General features: G+C 37.7%; 1 protein-coding gene across 4 annotated transcripts in view; it reads right to left on the bottom strand.

Moving 5' to 3' along the window:
- Positions 1 to 273: 273 nt before the first annotated feature.
- KIFAP3 (kinesin associated protein 3) overlaps positions 274 to 17,984 on the bottom strand; it is a 114,005-nt gene continuing 96,294 nt past the window's right edge. For 2 of the 4 annotated variants that reach the window (XM_036442881.2, XM_036442883.2), the window contains one exon: positions 274 to 724. In XM_036442881.2, coding sequence (XP_036298774.1) covers positions 616 to 724 — 109 coding nt within the window. In that variant the 3' untranslated portion in view covers positions 274 to 615. Of the gene's footprint in view, positions 725 to 4,039; positions 4,109 to 17,984 lie in introns of all 4 variants that reach the window. The other 2 variants (XM_036442882.2, XM_036442884.2) reach the window with 2 other exon arrangements.

The following is a 17,984-nucleotide window of genomic DNA, read 5'->3' as shown; positions in this document are numbered from 1 at the left end:
AGAGACTATACTCACATATAACAACATATGGCATATGTTCCATTGTTAATTGAAAACTCATAGTAACTTCGGGAAGCAACTTTTCAGGCACATGGCATGGAATAAAAAGGTGACGTCTTTTTATAAATTTTCAGGGTACCACATGCCACATGAAATACTCAAGAGTTTACAAGGGGGGAAATGAGGCGGGGGAAAATAAAATTCATATGCAACCTATATAAGCATGTAACTCCTAATGAAACACATTAAATAGAAACACATGACTTTCTCTAATTCATTTGTACTTTATGTTTCTTTTTAATAGAAATTAAATTAGTCACTTAATGTACATAATGTAGTGTTTGTTTTCCAGTCTAGTTGCTTTTCAGCATCCACTTCTGAGTCTCAAGGGAAATGTTATCCAGCATCAGATATGGCCCGGTGATGAACAGTGTCTAGCATCCGCTCTACTTAACAGGGAGTATAGGGGGTGCAGTTAACCTGCAGCTAACAACATGAAACGAAAAAACAAGCACAGACCTGCAATAGTATCAACATGCATTATTAGCTCAATATGCAGAGTCAACCCAAACCACACAGGTAAGAAACTAAGAGCACACATGGAAAGGGACGCCTTTATCGAGACCCGTAGCCATAGTAGTAAGGTTCATCAGGGCGGAATCCATACGCTGTCGCTGGGCGTCCCAGAATGCCGACTGGCTGGCCAAAGCCATCCATTCCAAGGCTAGAAAGAGAAAGAGAAATATGTTATATTTTTCACCACACACCCACAATGCAGGTCAGGTAAGAGGCCTGGAACTTTACACCTTCAAGATTCTCTTCCTAGCAATGGAAGTGATTGATGTGGATATTGCCAATCCTTTAAAAAATCAATATAGCTATAAAATGTGTATGACAAATATTTACTTCTAATGATATGTGCAATAAAAAATGTTGGGAACCACTGTCATCAGGGTAAAACCATTAGCGATAACGAGGAGGACAGATCAGAACAGTTTCAACAAATTACATGCCTATATGGCTTTTATGCCAGAGTATGAAAAGATTTTACATGCTAGCCATGATCTGAAATACAGTGGGAGGGAATGCTAAAACTGGAAAAATGAGTTTTGCTGTTTATAACGAGATCTCCTTCATAGGAAGATGTAGGACTGATCCACTATTACAAGGACATGCAGTTAGATTTTAACAGTAAATGCTCTCTCAGGGCCAAACTGCACACTAAGCATGTGAGTAAAGGAAGAAGACAGGACATTTTACAGAATTTCAAAGTGATCTGCAATTCTCGTTCTGGCTCAGCAGTGCAAACATTTACTCAATAGTACATGTTTGAGTAACAGCAAGTTAATGATACACTTTGATTCATTTTATTCCATGGGAATAGAAGTCCAAAGATAACCTTCAGTTATAAAAATAACTTGATAATGAAATGACTTAGAACATTATTACCTTAAACAAAGCATTGTTCCATTAGTAAACTATTTAGAAGAGAATCTGTTCTCCAGAGCACCCTCTAAGGTTCAGAGCATTACCCAACGCTTAGCAAAATCACGAGCTTTGCCAGGCAAATGTGGCAGCTGCAGCATGCTCATGCACAGCTCATGCAGGGAATGCCAGTGAGCTCGTTTGCAACCAAAGGAAAGGGCTTATGATGCAGAAATGTAAGCTCTGAAAAAATAAATATATTTAAATGATTTAAGATATTATTAGATGGGAAATACTTTTCTCTTACAAGCAAAATCTTAATATGATTAAACAATATATCCAAATAGCCACTAACTTACTCTCACAGCTCAAAATGAGATGAAAATACCTTATAATTTAAAATATTAAGGTTTTATATAGTGTGTGTGTATTTGTGTGTGTGTGTATTGGGATAGGATTTAGAACTGAAATGTAAAGAGTCATAATACATATAGGGCATATTAATCAAGTTCATCCACCTCTCAGAGGAATGGAATTTCTGAAATGCAAGTCTAGGTTAGCATTTATAATGAGTGATGCTAGATAAATCAAACTTTTGGGCTCCATCTATAATTTCTGAAAGTTGATTGAAAATTTTAAGTTTGAATTTTATCTTACAATGGCAAAATATTAGCACACCCCTCCCACCTTGGTCCTATGGGAAGGTCACATTTTATGATGAAGAGAAATATTAGTCTAAAAGCAGCTTTTAAGATATTTCAGAAACTAGTGGCGTCTATGAGCTCAGCTACACCTGTATCATTTTAGAATCAGAGGAAAACTGCTGTAGAAATTTCCCCCCTGAAGCACTAAGGCTAACAGACATGTATCTGAACAACGCTCCACTACGTAAAGGGGGATGGCATAGCTGTGGGTTTCCACTCCTTCCTTTATCATCTTTCTACTTAAGCCACTTCCTACATATTTCAGCATCTCTTCTGAGGCCAAGCAGCAGCAGACTTAGGTTAAACTCAACTCAATGTTGTCTTTGTTTCTCAATCAAGGGGCTGTGGTGAGATCTCTTTCAAGAACTTGGAAATGAGAAGCACACAGCAGATCAGTGAAGAACTAGACAAAAGCACCTTGAACTCTGACCCTCTCACAGAACTGTGACAATGACTAATTCTATCTGAAGGGGGAAGAGGAGCCTCAGAAGGCAGTCTGCCCACAGGCTCCCGAGGCAGCACTGGGAGAACCAACCCAGGCAATTTCCTGGGGGGCCCTCTGACAGCACCCACCTGATCCAGAAGGCTCGTCCTCCGCGAGGGAGGAGCCTCAACAAAGTTCTGAGAATCTGAGGTCATTATACACTCAAAAGGCAAAACCTTCCATTTTTTTTTCTTTCTTTCTATGACCAATAGGCAAATTTCTGATCCCTTTTTTCTCATGGGGCTTGCTAAAAGGGTAAAGAATAAATATCTGATATGCCTTATGGTGTTACTTTTCCATAGTAAGTTGACAGGTGGGTATTACTACGTTTTTTTTTTTTTTTTAAACATCTGTCACATTGCTGGTAAGAATTTGCACCCAGTCAGTGAAAGTAAGACGTAACCCAGAACTCTGGTGAGTTTGTGTCTGAGCCTGCAGGTGTCCTATTGACACAGAGACATCTCTGGGCAGTACAATGTCAAGGACACAATGTTTTGCATTTCCATAGGAGGAGGAAAATTTGAAGCCACCTCTGTTCTTTTGGGACATGGGGACATTTATTCACTCGTTCTCCCATGGGAGGCAACAGTATGAGAGGCACTTGCAAACCCTCATGAGGGACCGAGAACCAAGGGAGACTAGGCTATGAGATGTGCACCTGCCCTTGTCCGGTGACTGTTCTGCTTCAGGTAAGTATGTACAGTTGGCTGTTTATATGGGGCCTTAATCCTGCACTGCACGTGTGTCTCTGCATGTGCATGTCCGCTTCCTGGTACTGCTGACCTATGCACAGGAGCTGTGTGTCCCTTTAGATAGAATATAGTACAACTAGACCACTCTTCCTTTCCAGGATAGTTATATAGCACCCTCAGGTCTAGATGTCATACTTTGGAACTTTAAATTAGAAAAATACCAAAATGCAAGATCTCTTTTTGGAAATAATAATTTCAGTTCAATGAAAATGGTTACTATTTGTTGTGAAAAGACAACTAGGAAAGGTAAGGGCTCCAATCCCACCTGCTATTAAGTTTTATGATCCAAGAACAAAGATTTTTGGGGTACCCAGAGAGGAAAATGGCAAATTCTTCATAAACAAAACATTTATATTTAAAATCCAAAAGCAAATATAAAAACTACACCTAGGTATAATTTTATAAAAACCCTTACAGCTCTTATTAGCATTCAGCAAGCAGGATTACTCAATTTCCTGTAATATTAACAAGGCTTCAAATAAATTTTTAACAGCATTCACTAGGATTCTAAACCTGAGATGATGGGGGAGGGGGACCCAGACATGACAGGTGACGCGTCACATGCAGCACAGTACACGGGGACAGCAGCCGGGGCGGTCCCAGGCCCTCTGATGCTCTCACTGAACTCTGGGCCAGAGCTGACATTCCCAGAGAAAGGGAGGAAAGCCACCTACCTCTGGCCGTATGGGAGGTTTAATTAGTGCATGTTTGTAAAGCACTTTGAAATCCTTGGATGAAAAGTGCTGCATAAGTGAAAAGTATTATCGTTATTTTATTAGAATTAGATAAAAGCAATACAAGACTTTTTTTTTTTTTCCTTCTTTGAAATTCCCAAGTAAGCAAAATGAATGCAGAGTACATGGTGAATATATTAGTGGATGCCACAAAAGAAAATCCCAGCCATGTTCTCTTTCACAGAACCTTTGTTGGACACATTTCCAGAAATCATCTACAGCCTATTCTTTCATCCACAACAGCATCCGTAACAGGGCCTATCCCATTCTCGTGGGAACACTTCCGAAATGCAGGTCTCACTCCACCGTGGGGGCAGTTCACGGCATCTGCGGCCACGCCAGACTGTCAGAAAGTTCCTTGTTACACTGCTCTGAGATCTGGTTCTATTAGTCCTAGATTTACCCTCTGGAGCCACACGAGAAGTCTTATTCTCCTTTAGTATCTATTTTACAACTCCTGTTTAATCTTTCCTCATGATATGGTCTCTCAAATCTTTACCAGCACATTTTCTCTCTAAAATACTGCTAACTTCACTTTTTTCAATATTTTTCTTAAAATGAAGAAACTGAAGATGTGTAACTTATAATGTGGTCTGGAACCAGTATAGAATATAACGGGATTCTTTTTCTGACTCTGCCAAAGTAGGCTAAAACTGTATTGATCTTAAAGTTCTTTAAGGTGTTATCACCACCAAGTGTCTTACACTGAATGCACATGTGTCTGTGTATAATTCTGTGTACACACACAATTTTCACTTATAACTACATGTTGAATATCTTATAAAAACTTTGGGCCTTTCTTTAGTGATTCTATTCTACCTAAGACAAAATCTTTTATGACAAATAAATTTTCAAATAGGGAATGGTGAGTCTTATTAACTATCTTTGTGGTCCATCAGGAAAATCAAAAGCTGGAGTTCTTTTGGGATTGTGAAGTGAAAGGGCTGAAGGACAGCAAGTGGAACGTTAGGGTGAAAGTCTTGGGTTTCTGATATGAGCAAGTGGAAGGAGATAAGGCTAGAAAGGGGGGTTAGGATAGATTCTGAATGCTTTTGGAGAGTTGTCATGGTTTTTAAGAAGGGGAACAATTTACCTCTGTTCTTTAGAGGGATGATTGTGGTAACAAAAGGTGATGAGAGGCAAGAGCATGGGGAACATTTAAGAGCATATTATGGCTGTCCACATGTGAAGTCATTAATGAGATCTGGGAGAGCATTGGCAGAAAAACAATGATGAAATATGCTATATTTCAAATAAAAATAGTATTTTTTTTTAAATGTGGTTTACTATCACTATTTTGGAACTGATAATTAAGGAGAATGAATATAAAAATTACCTGAAAATTTTAGAAGTTCTAGTTAACTGGGAACAAAACAAATTTTGCCCCTCTGAATGGGAATATGCTTCATGCAATAATTAGAGGCTGTGGTATCCCATGTAGATGAAATCAGTAGTTTGCTTCTGTATTCAATAGAAAGGCTGGACTGTTCTGGCAGAAGCAAACATTTTTTTTTCCTTCTTGATATTGTTATATACTAGAGGCCTGGGGCATGGAATTCGTGCACAGTGGAGGAGGGTCCCTCAGCCTGGCCTGAATCCTCTTGCAATCTGGAGCCCCTTAGGGGATGCCTAACTGCCAGTTTAGGTCCGATTCCTGCAGGATTGGGCTTAAACCAGTCACTGAACACCCCTCTCATAATCTGGGACCGCTGGCTCCTAACCACTTGGCCTGCCTGATTGCCTCTAACCATTCGCCTGCCTGCCTGATCACCCCTAACTGCCTCTGCCTCAGCCCCCATGGCTTCATCAGGAAGGTCATCTGGCTGTTTGGTCTAATTATCATATTATCCTTTTATTATTATAGTCACAAGAGAAGTATTAATCAAATGAGACAATGTCTATAAAATTTTACCTAATGTTTGTATAGTGATATTATATTATTAAATCAAGATCTAAAGGTTCGTAATTTTCAGACCAACCACTAGATGGAGGGCTTGTCTTATCACTGAGTATTGCCATTTTGCGAAGTTAGAAAGCAAGCTTTATAAAATTTAAAATTTTCAGCTGTTTACCTTCTACAAAATGTGGTTTACGTTGCTCTCTCACATAACTGATGTCTTCATTTTATAAGTGTGAAACAACTTACTTAAAGCTAAACAGGAATATCAGGCAGATGCCAAGTGTTGTAACGAGGGCCTATGAAAAGGCTGTGTAGTCTTGGGCACGGAGAAATGTATTGTACATGCATGCGAAGGCACTACTGTTGTAGAATGGCTTCTATTATGTTCACTGAACTGTTGACAGGGTCTCATTTCTACAGATGTATATGTAATAAATAGATATTTTGGATTGCTCGAAGGTGTTACTTCTTGCTTTGGACTTGAGCCTTTGTAAGATTGAGAAAGTGAGCAGGTAAGCAGTCTTTTAATGAGCTTCACCAATAGATATCAAGTTTAGCTGTAATTTCCCATTTGGTTTTCTTTTAATCTTTCATATGTACGGTTATCACTTTTCCTTTTGTTATAAAACTAAATGCCTAAGAATACTAAAGAATCATATTTTTAGTGAAATCAAGCTAAGTGATATTTCCTCCCAAAATCAGGAACAAATGATATGAATAGTGGGAAGTTGCGTTTAAAGTACTCATATGTTTACTTAAAAAAAAAAGAAAAAAAAGAAAAAGACATCTGTCAGTTCTAATGGGAAAAGAACCATTGGCAGATCCTTTTAATTTAGTTACTATTCTGAGAAAAACTAATCTGTATGAATGAGGGAATCATGTGTAAAATAGTCATGAACTTATTTCAAATGAAAGAAAATCTATTTTATTGATGCTTCTGTAATATCATTCAGTTTACACTTTTATTATACATCTTAATTTGTTGTTTAACCATCTCCAAAGTCTATTTTAATGTGGAGATGTTACAGTTGGTATCTTTTCATATTACACAACCACTGCACTGAGTTTTTTATTTTTTTGTTTAAATATATATTTTATTGATTTTTTACAGAGAGGAAGAGAGAGGGATAGAGAGTTAGAAACACCGATGAGAGAGAATCATTGATCAGCTACCTCTTGCACACCCCCTGCTGGGGATGTGCCTGCAACCAAGGTACATGCCCTTGACCGGAATCGAACCTGGGACCTTTCAGTCCACAGGCCGACTATCCATTGAGCCAAACCGGTTTCGGCTAAGTTTTATATCCTCTTATTTTCCCTATATTTTATAGCCTCACTGAGGTTTCTCTATTAATGCTAGTTCTTGGGCATCCTCTCTTACTATTGCTTCTGACAATTCTCCTTCATGACAGTCATTTCTTTATGAGCACTGTAATTTTTTATTGTGTTCAAGTTTCAGGCTTATTTGTTTTTCTTGCCTTTCTGTTGGCCCTTGAGCACTGGAAATATTTCTACAGAGAGGTTCTGTATTTGCTTATAATTTCAAGGCCCTGCTGATTTCACTGTCTTGAAGCAATTTTAATAATTTCTGGGTTTGGGGTTCCCTCAGTTAAATTCTGAACCCATTCATGTATATGGAGCAAGCTAGTGAATTAAAACCAGGAGATCTTTTTTCAACCAAAGTTCCCAACTTTCTATAGGGAATCAGTGCCACCCTCCTCTATACCACAAAACCCACACCCCACCCAGGATTCTTGTGGGTGCTTCTTTTTTGTGTGCATGTGTGTCACTGGGGGTGTTTCCTATCTTTGGGAGTTTTTGTGAACTTGGCCAGGAATTATAAATGGTTGTCCTATTTTGCCCACCTCTTCTGTGCATTTGTATGCCCTTCCAGGTCAGCTCGGTCTACCATCTTGCCCTCCATGCCCTTCCAGGTCAGCTCGGTCTACCATCTTGATGCAAGTCCCCTTCCATTTTACACTTTTTAGCTGCTCTGCACATTTAAGGAAAGAACTTATAAGCTTCATATTCCTGTAACTCGAAATTGGCTTTCTTGAAGAGAACAAGGATTTAGAAGAAACAACTGAGCCATTAGATTAGAAGATGTTTTCTTTCCCCTTATTTGCAGCAATTAACAGAAAAAATACCCCAATAGATGCCTGGTGGAAGCTGTCAGATGCGGTTATCAAGCCGATGTGACTATTGACTCAAATCTAGAATGGTCTCCAACTTTTTCAGCAATCTTTTAATGAAGGTATCTTTAACTTCCACTTTTTCAACGAAGCATAAGGCTGCTTGAAGCTGGCAGTTCTGTAATATCAAGCAATGCCTCATTTCACACCACCGAATGTGCGGGGAGCTCACCGAGCTGCTTAAGTAACCCCTAGGTCAATAAACTGAGTCATTAGCACCTCCTTTGAATAACTGTGTGTCTGTTACTGCTTCAACATTTATATAATCTGTCATAATACCTTGGTTTTTTAAGGTACAAAAAATGACTGCTGTAGGCTTAACATAGAGACTAGAATGTAAGTAGCAATGTTTTCACAGTGATGGTTTAACTGTCCTGTCTGGTACTGAGTGAGTTAAAGCCCGAACACCACAGCTAATTACTCTGTAATGCTAACCTTAGTTGCTGGTTCATTTTGAGACTCTTTAAAATATGAACTGTGTATTTTACCCCTATGCACTCTCTTAATGATTTGTTTTTTTAGACTGAAATCACTTCCAGCCATCAGTTATACCCTTGGTCTCTACATATGCACTTCTCCAAGCACAAATATTTCTTTTTCCTATTGGCCTGCCAGCCCTGTCAGAGCGAATTTCACTTTAAACTCGATGCTATGATACTTAAAACCTCTTGGATTACTCAGGCTGCCAGTGTGATCTATGACCTTCCGAGAATGACAGCTGCACTTTCCAATTTGCTTCTACCGCTTGGGGAACCAGAAAGCACATGCCAAAGAGGAAAATGCTTCTGATGTTGAACAGAGAGGAGAGTTCTTGTTGGAGGCGGGAGCCGGAGCCTATTAGGTACTGAAAAACGCGAATCAGAAATGAAAAGAAACCAAACATGCGGCAAAGCCCAAGACCTTGAGCATAACTCAAAAGCTAATGCTGGTACTAAAAACTCTTGAGTCCAGTTAAAATATGAATAATGACCTCCAGTTACTGTAATGTAAGCACCAAGCAGAATCTCAAAGTGATAACGCACTCTCAACATGAACAAGTTCAAGAGATGGAAGAGAATCTAAAATTATCATGAGAACTGTAACAAAATGGACTGTCTCTTGCTTCATAAAACACAGCAATCTGACATGTGGACATAGTCCATGAGGTAATATGGCTAATAACGTGCACACTACGCCTCCTGACATACCAGTCTCTCATAAATGGAAAATTATGGTTGAGCTTCTGTTAAAACCTTGTCGCCAAAATGCTAAAATAAATATAATGTAGTTTGGGAATATTTCAATATTGTTTTGAAACTTTTCGCTTTCTTTTATTATCTTACGTAAGAGTGGGAAAAATGTTTGTTGTAAAAGAACTCAAAAGTCTTATCAAATATGAAGCTTGATGTAAAGTTTCCAATTTATGTCATGTCTTGTCTCAATATTTAGGTTAAATAATCTACAAATTACCTTTGGCTGATAAAAATAAAATAGTGGTTGAAAAGTTAAAGACTTATTTGTAGCTAAAGCAAACTAAGTAACATTTTCAAAATTGTTGGTACAAGAACGGATAATAGAAATAGTATTTAAACAATTCAAAGTGTATGATTTAAAACAGCAAAGCATGAAAGTTTGAAATTTTGATTCTCAGTAAGCTTATGCTATCAAATATACAACAAAAAAGAATTTTCTTGAGTTATGATAACATTTCAAACCTCTATATTGGACAGTGTTATGAGTATACTTTCAGTCACTAACTCAGTAATTTCAATAATCAACTCAGGCAGATAAGTATTTCATAGCTATATGGTGCCCTCTAGAGCATTCGGAACCTCAGTATACTGTGCACTGTACCAACACTGCATGTAGCACTGGAAGAATAGGTGCTAAAGTAAATCTCCACTCTTAAATTTTACGAGTTCTCTCGGTCCTTGAGAATATGAGATATCATGGATCTGTAAACACAAACCAACCAACCAACCAACCAACCCAAGGTGAATTTATTTTCTACTTACATCTATCTAAGGCTAACTTTAGATTTTCAAGATACAGACTGACTTAATTCCTTCTGATCAACCGGATGCAGTCTTCTGATGATGACATGAAGTATTTCCTTATCATTTCCATTGAATGGGGCTGAGCTCTTTCTGGGCACACTGGGTTGATACTAAGCAAAGTAAGTGTACATGGAAAGAAGTATACAAGTTTAACAAATAGTTTTCTGACTTGTACCCTATTATCATATTTTAAATGATCTATTTTCAAGGCAACATAAGGAAACTTTTAAAAAGTGCTGATGTATGTAAGCATTTCCCTCCCTTAATTTAAGGACTGGCAATTATGTAAATTAAATTCAGCAACATTAATTTAAATATGAACTTAACTCCTGAATTTTTAAAAGTCAGTTGGGCACAATGACATCAGAAACAGAATATCTGAATAAGATTTGTCTCTATTGATAACTTTTTTTCCAGTCTATATCTGTAACTTTCTTTGTCATGATTATTTTTGTAAAATAAGAATAACGGCTTTCCCTTTTAACATCTATCTGCCTTGAGATTATATTTCCAAGTCTCTTACAAGAACAGTATGGTGACTCCTATACAGTTGGTGTTGTTATTGTTCTGACATATGAAAATAATAGAGCCTTCCCTAAAAATACCTAGGAGATCCTGGCTCCTGCCACCTAATGTAGACAGTGAAGGGATCTCTATCACACCTGGCACACTTCCCATGCATGCTTTCTGTTTGACCTCCTGGGGCTCTTACATAATTCATAGAGAGCTATGCCTTTGCACAGGCGACTAATTTTTGTTGCACCAAAATAATGCCACAGCCAATCATACCTTCCTTTTACCATAGCGAGAGTGAGTGGCTTGTGGAAGTGGGATTCTGTGTTACGACTGATGCAAACGATACACCTTTAGCAATGAAAAATACTGGGAAAGGCTCTTTACATGCTTTCTCGTCTTTTACAGTCAGTGATTTTACTTTAAAAGTAGCTGATCAAGGGCAAGGTTTTTGGTTATTTCACACAAATCATCACTTCTCACCTTGCACACACTCCTGTTCTCAGGTTGACTGCTATAGTGTTGGCTTTTCTTTGAAAAGGGCACAGAAGTACTTAGAGTGGAGTGTTTCCATTTTGGGATGTTCATTGTGTTGGGGTTGTGCCAACCCCACAAACTGGGACTTATAAGCAAAGCTGGGCAACGGTGAGGAGAACTCTCCCTGGGGATGGAAATGCAGCGTACATTCTTGAGGTTAAGGGCGGAATAGGGTTTTAGGTACGATTTCAAACTCACACACAGGTGTCTTGACCTTTGAACTGCTCGGGTCTGAACTGCGCAGATTGGTCACACGCATTTTTCAATGGACCAGCACGTTGGAACCGTGTTGTCCAAGGATAAATTCCCGGTGGGAACCTGCATATGTGCAGGGCTGATTGTAGTTACATGCAGATTTGTCACTGCCTCGGAGATTGGTGACCCTAACCCCTGCATTATTCAAGAGTCAACTGTATATCTGTATTATTTCAGGCATTCAGGATGAGGAAAGATTACAAACTTGATTTATTTTAAATGACTATGGTACCCACTTGCTGATGGCAAACAGTACTTCACTCCCCCAGACTTTGAGAGAAATAGGCAAGTTGCAACAGTAAGAAATTGTAATAGTTTCTTTTTCCCCTTTGCGTATATAGAGAATAAGTTAATTATAATAATTCAATATTTATAAAGACCTTAAAATCCAAAATTCTTTAAAAAATGTTTTAGAGACTTTTAAGAATTCCTGTTCATTTACCACCTCAAAGCTATCTCAGCATGAAGTTTTAATACCCATGTAAACATAGCTTTATGGCTTTCTTGTATCAATTTGAAAAGATGTAATTTTAAGTTACACTTGCAATTTAAAAATTCACTTGTCTAACTATGCTCCTAGAAGCCTCCACCTCTCCTTTCTCATCTGAGGGGCTCTAAATTAACTCCTTGATACTGTCGACCAATTTGGATTAATTTTTAATATTGCTTTTGCCTTTTAATTTCTAACAGGCCAATATGAAGGTGCTTTGATTTTGGCTGGAAAAACCTGAAATAGGAAAGGATATCTGAAAAAGTGGGTGGGATGTATCAACTAAACAAACAAACCAAAAAAATAGGCTTAAAATATATGTGTGTGTGTGTGTGTGTGTGTGTGTGTGTGTATGTGTGTGTATGTATGTTACATTACATGAGATAGGATGCTGACTTATGTCCACAAAGAGAAGATATTCACAAAGTCATTAATTATGCTCCTGTTTATAAATCTATTAAAAAGACTTTAATCTTTAACTTAATCAAAGGGCATCAAAAGCATTTGTTGATTGTGCCACTGTGCCTCACTAGTCTAAAATGAGGCCATAGAAATATGTAGTTTTTACGGGTAGACATACATAAGATTTATAATGGCCAATAATTCACTTTAATAACAGAAGTATAAAGTTCAGAAAATTACTAATATTCTTCCAGAACATAAAAACAAATAGCATTTGAAATTAGATTCTTTTATAGAGCCACACTTGTCTCTTTGGAATAGCTGAGTTCTACCTAACTGATGAAGGCACTAAATAGTTAAGAGATTACCAAGTGACTTGGGCTACTACTGAAAGATTGTATATTGACCTAAAATTCCTACAGGTAAAATCTATAATACAAAACTACAGTCCATAATTCATCCCCTTAACTCCAGACATCGTCTCCATTTTCAAATATTCATCAATGGAGGTTTATTGCGTTTAAAATGAGAAAACAGAATCCATTTGAACAAAGTTTTGTAATCTAAAACTCCATTAAATGGTTTGAGAATTCATCAATAGCTATTCCCTCCCTCCCTTCCTTTATAAAATGGGTCTCCTCAAATCTCACGGTTATTCAAGTTATGTTTTGAAGGACATAGATGTGTTTTTAAAGAAGCATTATCTCTATTACAAAGCCACAGTGAGTTGCCTTCTGGATTCATCCTTCCAAAGAGCCTATTGTTATAATGAAGAATTTACTGTATAAAAATTCTAGTGACTTACCATCACAATGCAGTATTTTATTAAACAACCTATGTAATTCAGGAAGTGTATTTCAATGGTAATTCAATTCTTTGTCAAAAATTGCACTGTGCCCTAGCTGGTTTGGCTTAGTGGAAAGAGTGTCAGCTGTGGACTGAAGGGTCCCAGGTTTGATTCTGGTGAAGGGCACATGCCTGGGCTGCAGGCTGGATACCCAGTAGGGAGCGTGCAGGAGGCAGCCGATCAAGGATTCTCTTTCATCATTGATGTTTCGATCTCTCTCTCCCTCTCCCTTCCTCTCTGAAATCAATAAAAAATTTTTAAAAACATTGTACTGCTAGGCATAAAATGAAAAAAAAAGTTTTTTTTTTTTGTGTTTTTTTTTTTTAACATTTAACACAGCATGACATTCTTTTCCAAAGATGATTGATTTTGTGTCCTCTTAAGATTAAGGACAATTCAGAACTGTTTAAGATGTTTATATCATTGGAATACTCACATGCACGCAAGCACATTTAATCAAGGTGTGGGAACAACACAAAAGTAGGCAGGAACATGTAGAAGACTGTTTGGCGCAGAAGTAAAATATTTGGGACCAGCTACAATTATCAGAAAATCATGCTTTGTTAACCATGATGGTTCTGTTCTGATTAGAGAAAGCACATTCTAACCTCACTGAGAGAGAAACGCTCTAGGACTTGAGAGAGCTAACACCGGAAGGCAGTCCATTCTTCTGAGAAGTGCCTATCACTATGGACAGGTCTACATCCTCCTGGCACCAAGTCCTGAAGTCACCTGATCTTTAAAACCCCCTATTACTGTAATCTGGACTCGAGGTGCCTGATCTCTGTGGCTCTCCACCCCCCCAGTCCACACGGCTTGTAACCTGTAATGATTATCCCATGCTGACTTGCCCACACCTGTAATTCCTACTTGCCCATGTACTCTTCATCCTTCTACCTAATATGTGCAGCTGGCTTATGTAGGGTGCAGAGCAGTTTTTTGTGGATGACCCGTTGCTTTCCCATATACCGCATTATTGGAATAAACGCTCATATGATTCAACCCTGTCTCTGCTTCTCTGGCCGAAGTAGTGACAGGCAGCCTGGGTCCCTTGGTTGACCAGTTACAAGACCACTGATGTCCCAAAGTTGACAAAGTACTTGGTATTGGTTCCTGAATGCCTTTTCTAAGCCAAATAATACTCTTAATCATAAATATTTAAAAAAAGAGAAAGTTGAAATAAGGAATAATTATGCTTTAAGTCATCTCAAATAATGACATTTTAATCCTGAACTATAACTTCCTTGAGGGAAAAGAATTGTTTCTCTATCCTGGTGCCCATCCAAGTCCTTGTCAGTTAGAAAGGTTACTAAATAAAGAAAATATTAAGTGTTACAAGAAAACGTTAAATCCACATTCTTACCTTGATTATATTTATAAAGTTAATTTAATTTGTCATCACAGAAACTTTAGAAGTTAAAATATCCTTTAGAAATGACAATATCCTTTTCATTTACTAGTTACTAACAGGTCATTAGTGAAGATTTTTTCCAGGAACAGGAAAAAAATACGGTTAAGGAAACTCTTTATTCATTTTAAGTATAGCATATAATTTGTTTCTACAGAACATAGGCTATTCGATAATGAAAAATAATATAAAACTTGTTAATACTGGGACATAAAAAGTTTCTTTTTCCCAGTAATAAAAAAATTTTTTATGATAAAAAATGATGATATTTGGTAAGATAAGTACTTCTCTCATGTGTGTGTACATACATATGTAAGAAGTACTTCAATGAGATATGTTGTAATATATGTGTACTAAGAATTTCTTAACTCAATCTTAGGCAGGCATCTTCATCTACATAAAATACTGCAATTTAAAATATTTTGATTTATACAGGTTATTAAAAAAATTCCCATATAGCATAGGTTCCTACCAACAATGTCGTAATATAAGCATATAATACTATATATGTGCATGTGTGTGTGTGTGTGTGTGTGTATAAATATATATACACTCTTTCTCTCTCTCTCTCTCTCTCTATATATATATATATATCTTGAGTCTGTAATAAATATAGGGTTGAGCAAAAGTAGGTTTACAGTGTGAATGCATGAAACTGTTTATTCTTGTATTATTATTTGTCAATTATTGTGTTATTTTCTATATGAACAACTGTAAAGCTACTTTTGCCCCACCCTGAACTATACATTGTATATTTGAAAGGATGCTGAAATGGTAAAGATAATATATAAATTTAAGTCATTGTTAAAAAAAATTAAGATTGAAAATAAAATACAGCCCAGGAAATAGAGGAAGACACATGTGTGCTTGAACACTGGCTCTGACCCTTACAACTCATTTATTAAACAAACATCTATTGAGAACCTACTGTGACAGGCTCTGTAGGCACACCTTTGAATACAACAAAGTTCTTGGTCTCCTGGAGGCTAACCTCTTGTGGAGGAAGGCAGATAAATAAATGACTGGGGTGCTAACACAGAAATTAGAGGATGGGAAAGGAGCTTCTTTGATCATTTTGTCAGGAAAAGGCTCTTGGAGTGATACCTGAGCTGAGATACTTGAGACGTTCATGTAAAAAATAATACAAAAAGGAAGTTTCACAATGCAGGGCCTAGACACTGCTGAGGATGAAGGACAAGGAAGGCCCACTGGATGTGGTGATGTGAAGACACTGGCGATCTTGACAAGATGGGAAAGTGAAGAGTCTTTTGAGAGGCATGTATGATAGGAAGTGAGAAATGGGCAGTAGTTGGAATGTGATGGGGGGCCAATGAGAGCAAAATAATCCAATAGAAGGGAAAAGAGAGGACAGCAAAGAAATCCTTGAAAAACAACAGGGATGGGGCCAGAGCGAAACAGACTGGCTGGACTATACAAAAAGGCCACTTTCTTCAGTGTAACGGAATGAAGAAAGATGGGTAGAAATAGAAGTAGACATTGGGTGGTAGGAAGATAACCGTGGACAAAATGCTTAACTTGATAAGCTTCAGTTTTCTTCCTATTAATGGCTCCTTGTCTGAGCTGTTGTAAAGATTAGACAGGGATGTAATAAATAGCAATTAGCATGCTGCCTGGCACTCAATGTACATATCTATACATATAAAAGGCTAATATGCAAAGTGTGCCCTCGGGAGTTCGACTGAGAGTTCGATCACAAGACTAGGAGTTCTATCGCTCGCTATGATGTGCGCTGACCACCAAGGGGCAGTGCAGAATGAAGGAAGGCTCCAGCTGGCAGCCGGCAGCCAGCAGCAGGAGAAGGAAGGCCCTAGCTGGGCAGCTGAAAGGCCCAGATCAGCCCTGATCGCCGACCAGGCTTAGGGACCCTACTCATGCACGAATTCCATGTACCAGGCCTCTAGTATTTCAACAATTGCCATCATTATTATTAATTAACAGATCTAAGATTGCAGGAGGAAATTGAAACTATTTTAGTGAACATTTCAAGTAACTGAATTAGGATAAAGATTAAGTCAATATGACAGTGAAGCCTGAACTGTTTCTAATTCTTTCCGGCAATTTCATTTAAAACTGGACTGGACAGTTCATGTTCCAGAAACAAATTTTTGAGCAATTTTACTTACTTTTTTGAAGAGTAATAAAAACTTAACAAAATTAACGTTTGTTCTGTGCAGAAATGTTTTGTGGGCTTTCAAATCCAGAACACTGGATGGATTATGGACTAATGGTCTGACACAGATTTAATGTTGCAGAAAAATGAAGAAGCAAACTACAGAAGCCCCCACCTAAACCAGATACAGAGTCTAAAATTCTGTGTTAGCCTCCACCATTTTCCCCCAATGGAAACTATGATGTTTTAGTTTAAGTACACATAGACCGGCTTATTTTAAAGTTCAACATTTCTACATTATATTTAACACCTTCTGAAAAGGCCCAGGGTAGTACTGCACCTCTCTGTCTTTTAAAAATTTCAAATCACTCTTTTCTCATTGGGGTAACTAAAAATAGTCACTTCTCCAAGTGGGTCCTCTGTTTTATCAGAAAATCTTGATAAATTTAGAAATATTATCCTAAATTTCAGTGCAATTTTAGTTATTGTTTTTATGAGAGTTATCTAAATCATTGAATGGGTCTTATATACCACTAGAGGCCCAGTGCATGAAATCCGTGCACAGGTAGGGTCCCTCGGCCTGGCTAGGGAACAGGGCCGATCAGGGCCTTCCGGCTGCCAGCCGGGGCCTTCCTTCCCTGACTGCTGGCTGCTAGCTGGGGCCTTCCTTCATTCCACACCGCCCTCTGGTGGTCAGCTCACATAATAGTGAGCAGTCGAACTCCCAGTCAGCTTAACTCCTGAAGGGACAATTTGCATATTAACCTTTTATTATATAGGAGTATTGATTTATACCCAACATTTTGATTTTATGAGAATACAAATGATTTCTTCTGTGGAATTAGATGGCAATAAGATAATATGTGTGACTTCAATCGTGAGAAACTAGAAGTTGATTTATTTCTTTTATATATTTTATTTTACAATACTTCATATTTATGTTATTATGATCTATATATGTGTATAATATTATTTTAATATATTTATCAATGGCTATCATCTAAAATGGCCTTCTAAGAGTAAATTTCTGGATGGAGATAAGTTCCAGTTACCAATCACAAAATAAGACAGTAAAAAAGAGAAAAGATGCAAGTGAAAAATAAATTTAACAACATATATTAATTGAATCAAATAATGCCTCAATCCTAAGGTCTAATTGTAGCAAAAAAAGCAA

Source organism: Pipistrellus kuhlii, unplaced genomic scaffold, assembly GCF_014108245.1.
Source record: "Pipistrellus kuhlii isolate mPipKuh1 unplaced genomic scaffold, mPipKuh1.p scaffold_m20_p_18, whole genome shotgun sequence".
NCBI lineage: Eukaryota > Metazoa > Chordata > Mammalia > Chiroptera > Vespertilionidae > Pipistrellus > Pipistrellus kuhlii.
The sequence above is the reverse complement of the archived record's forward strand: the minus strand, read 5'-3'. Positions and strand labels throughout refer to the sequence as shown.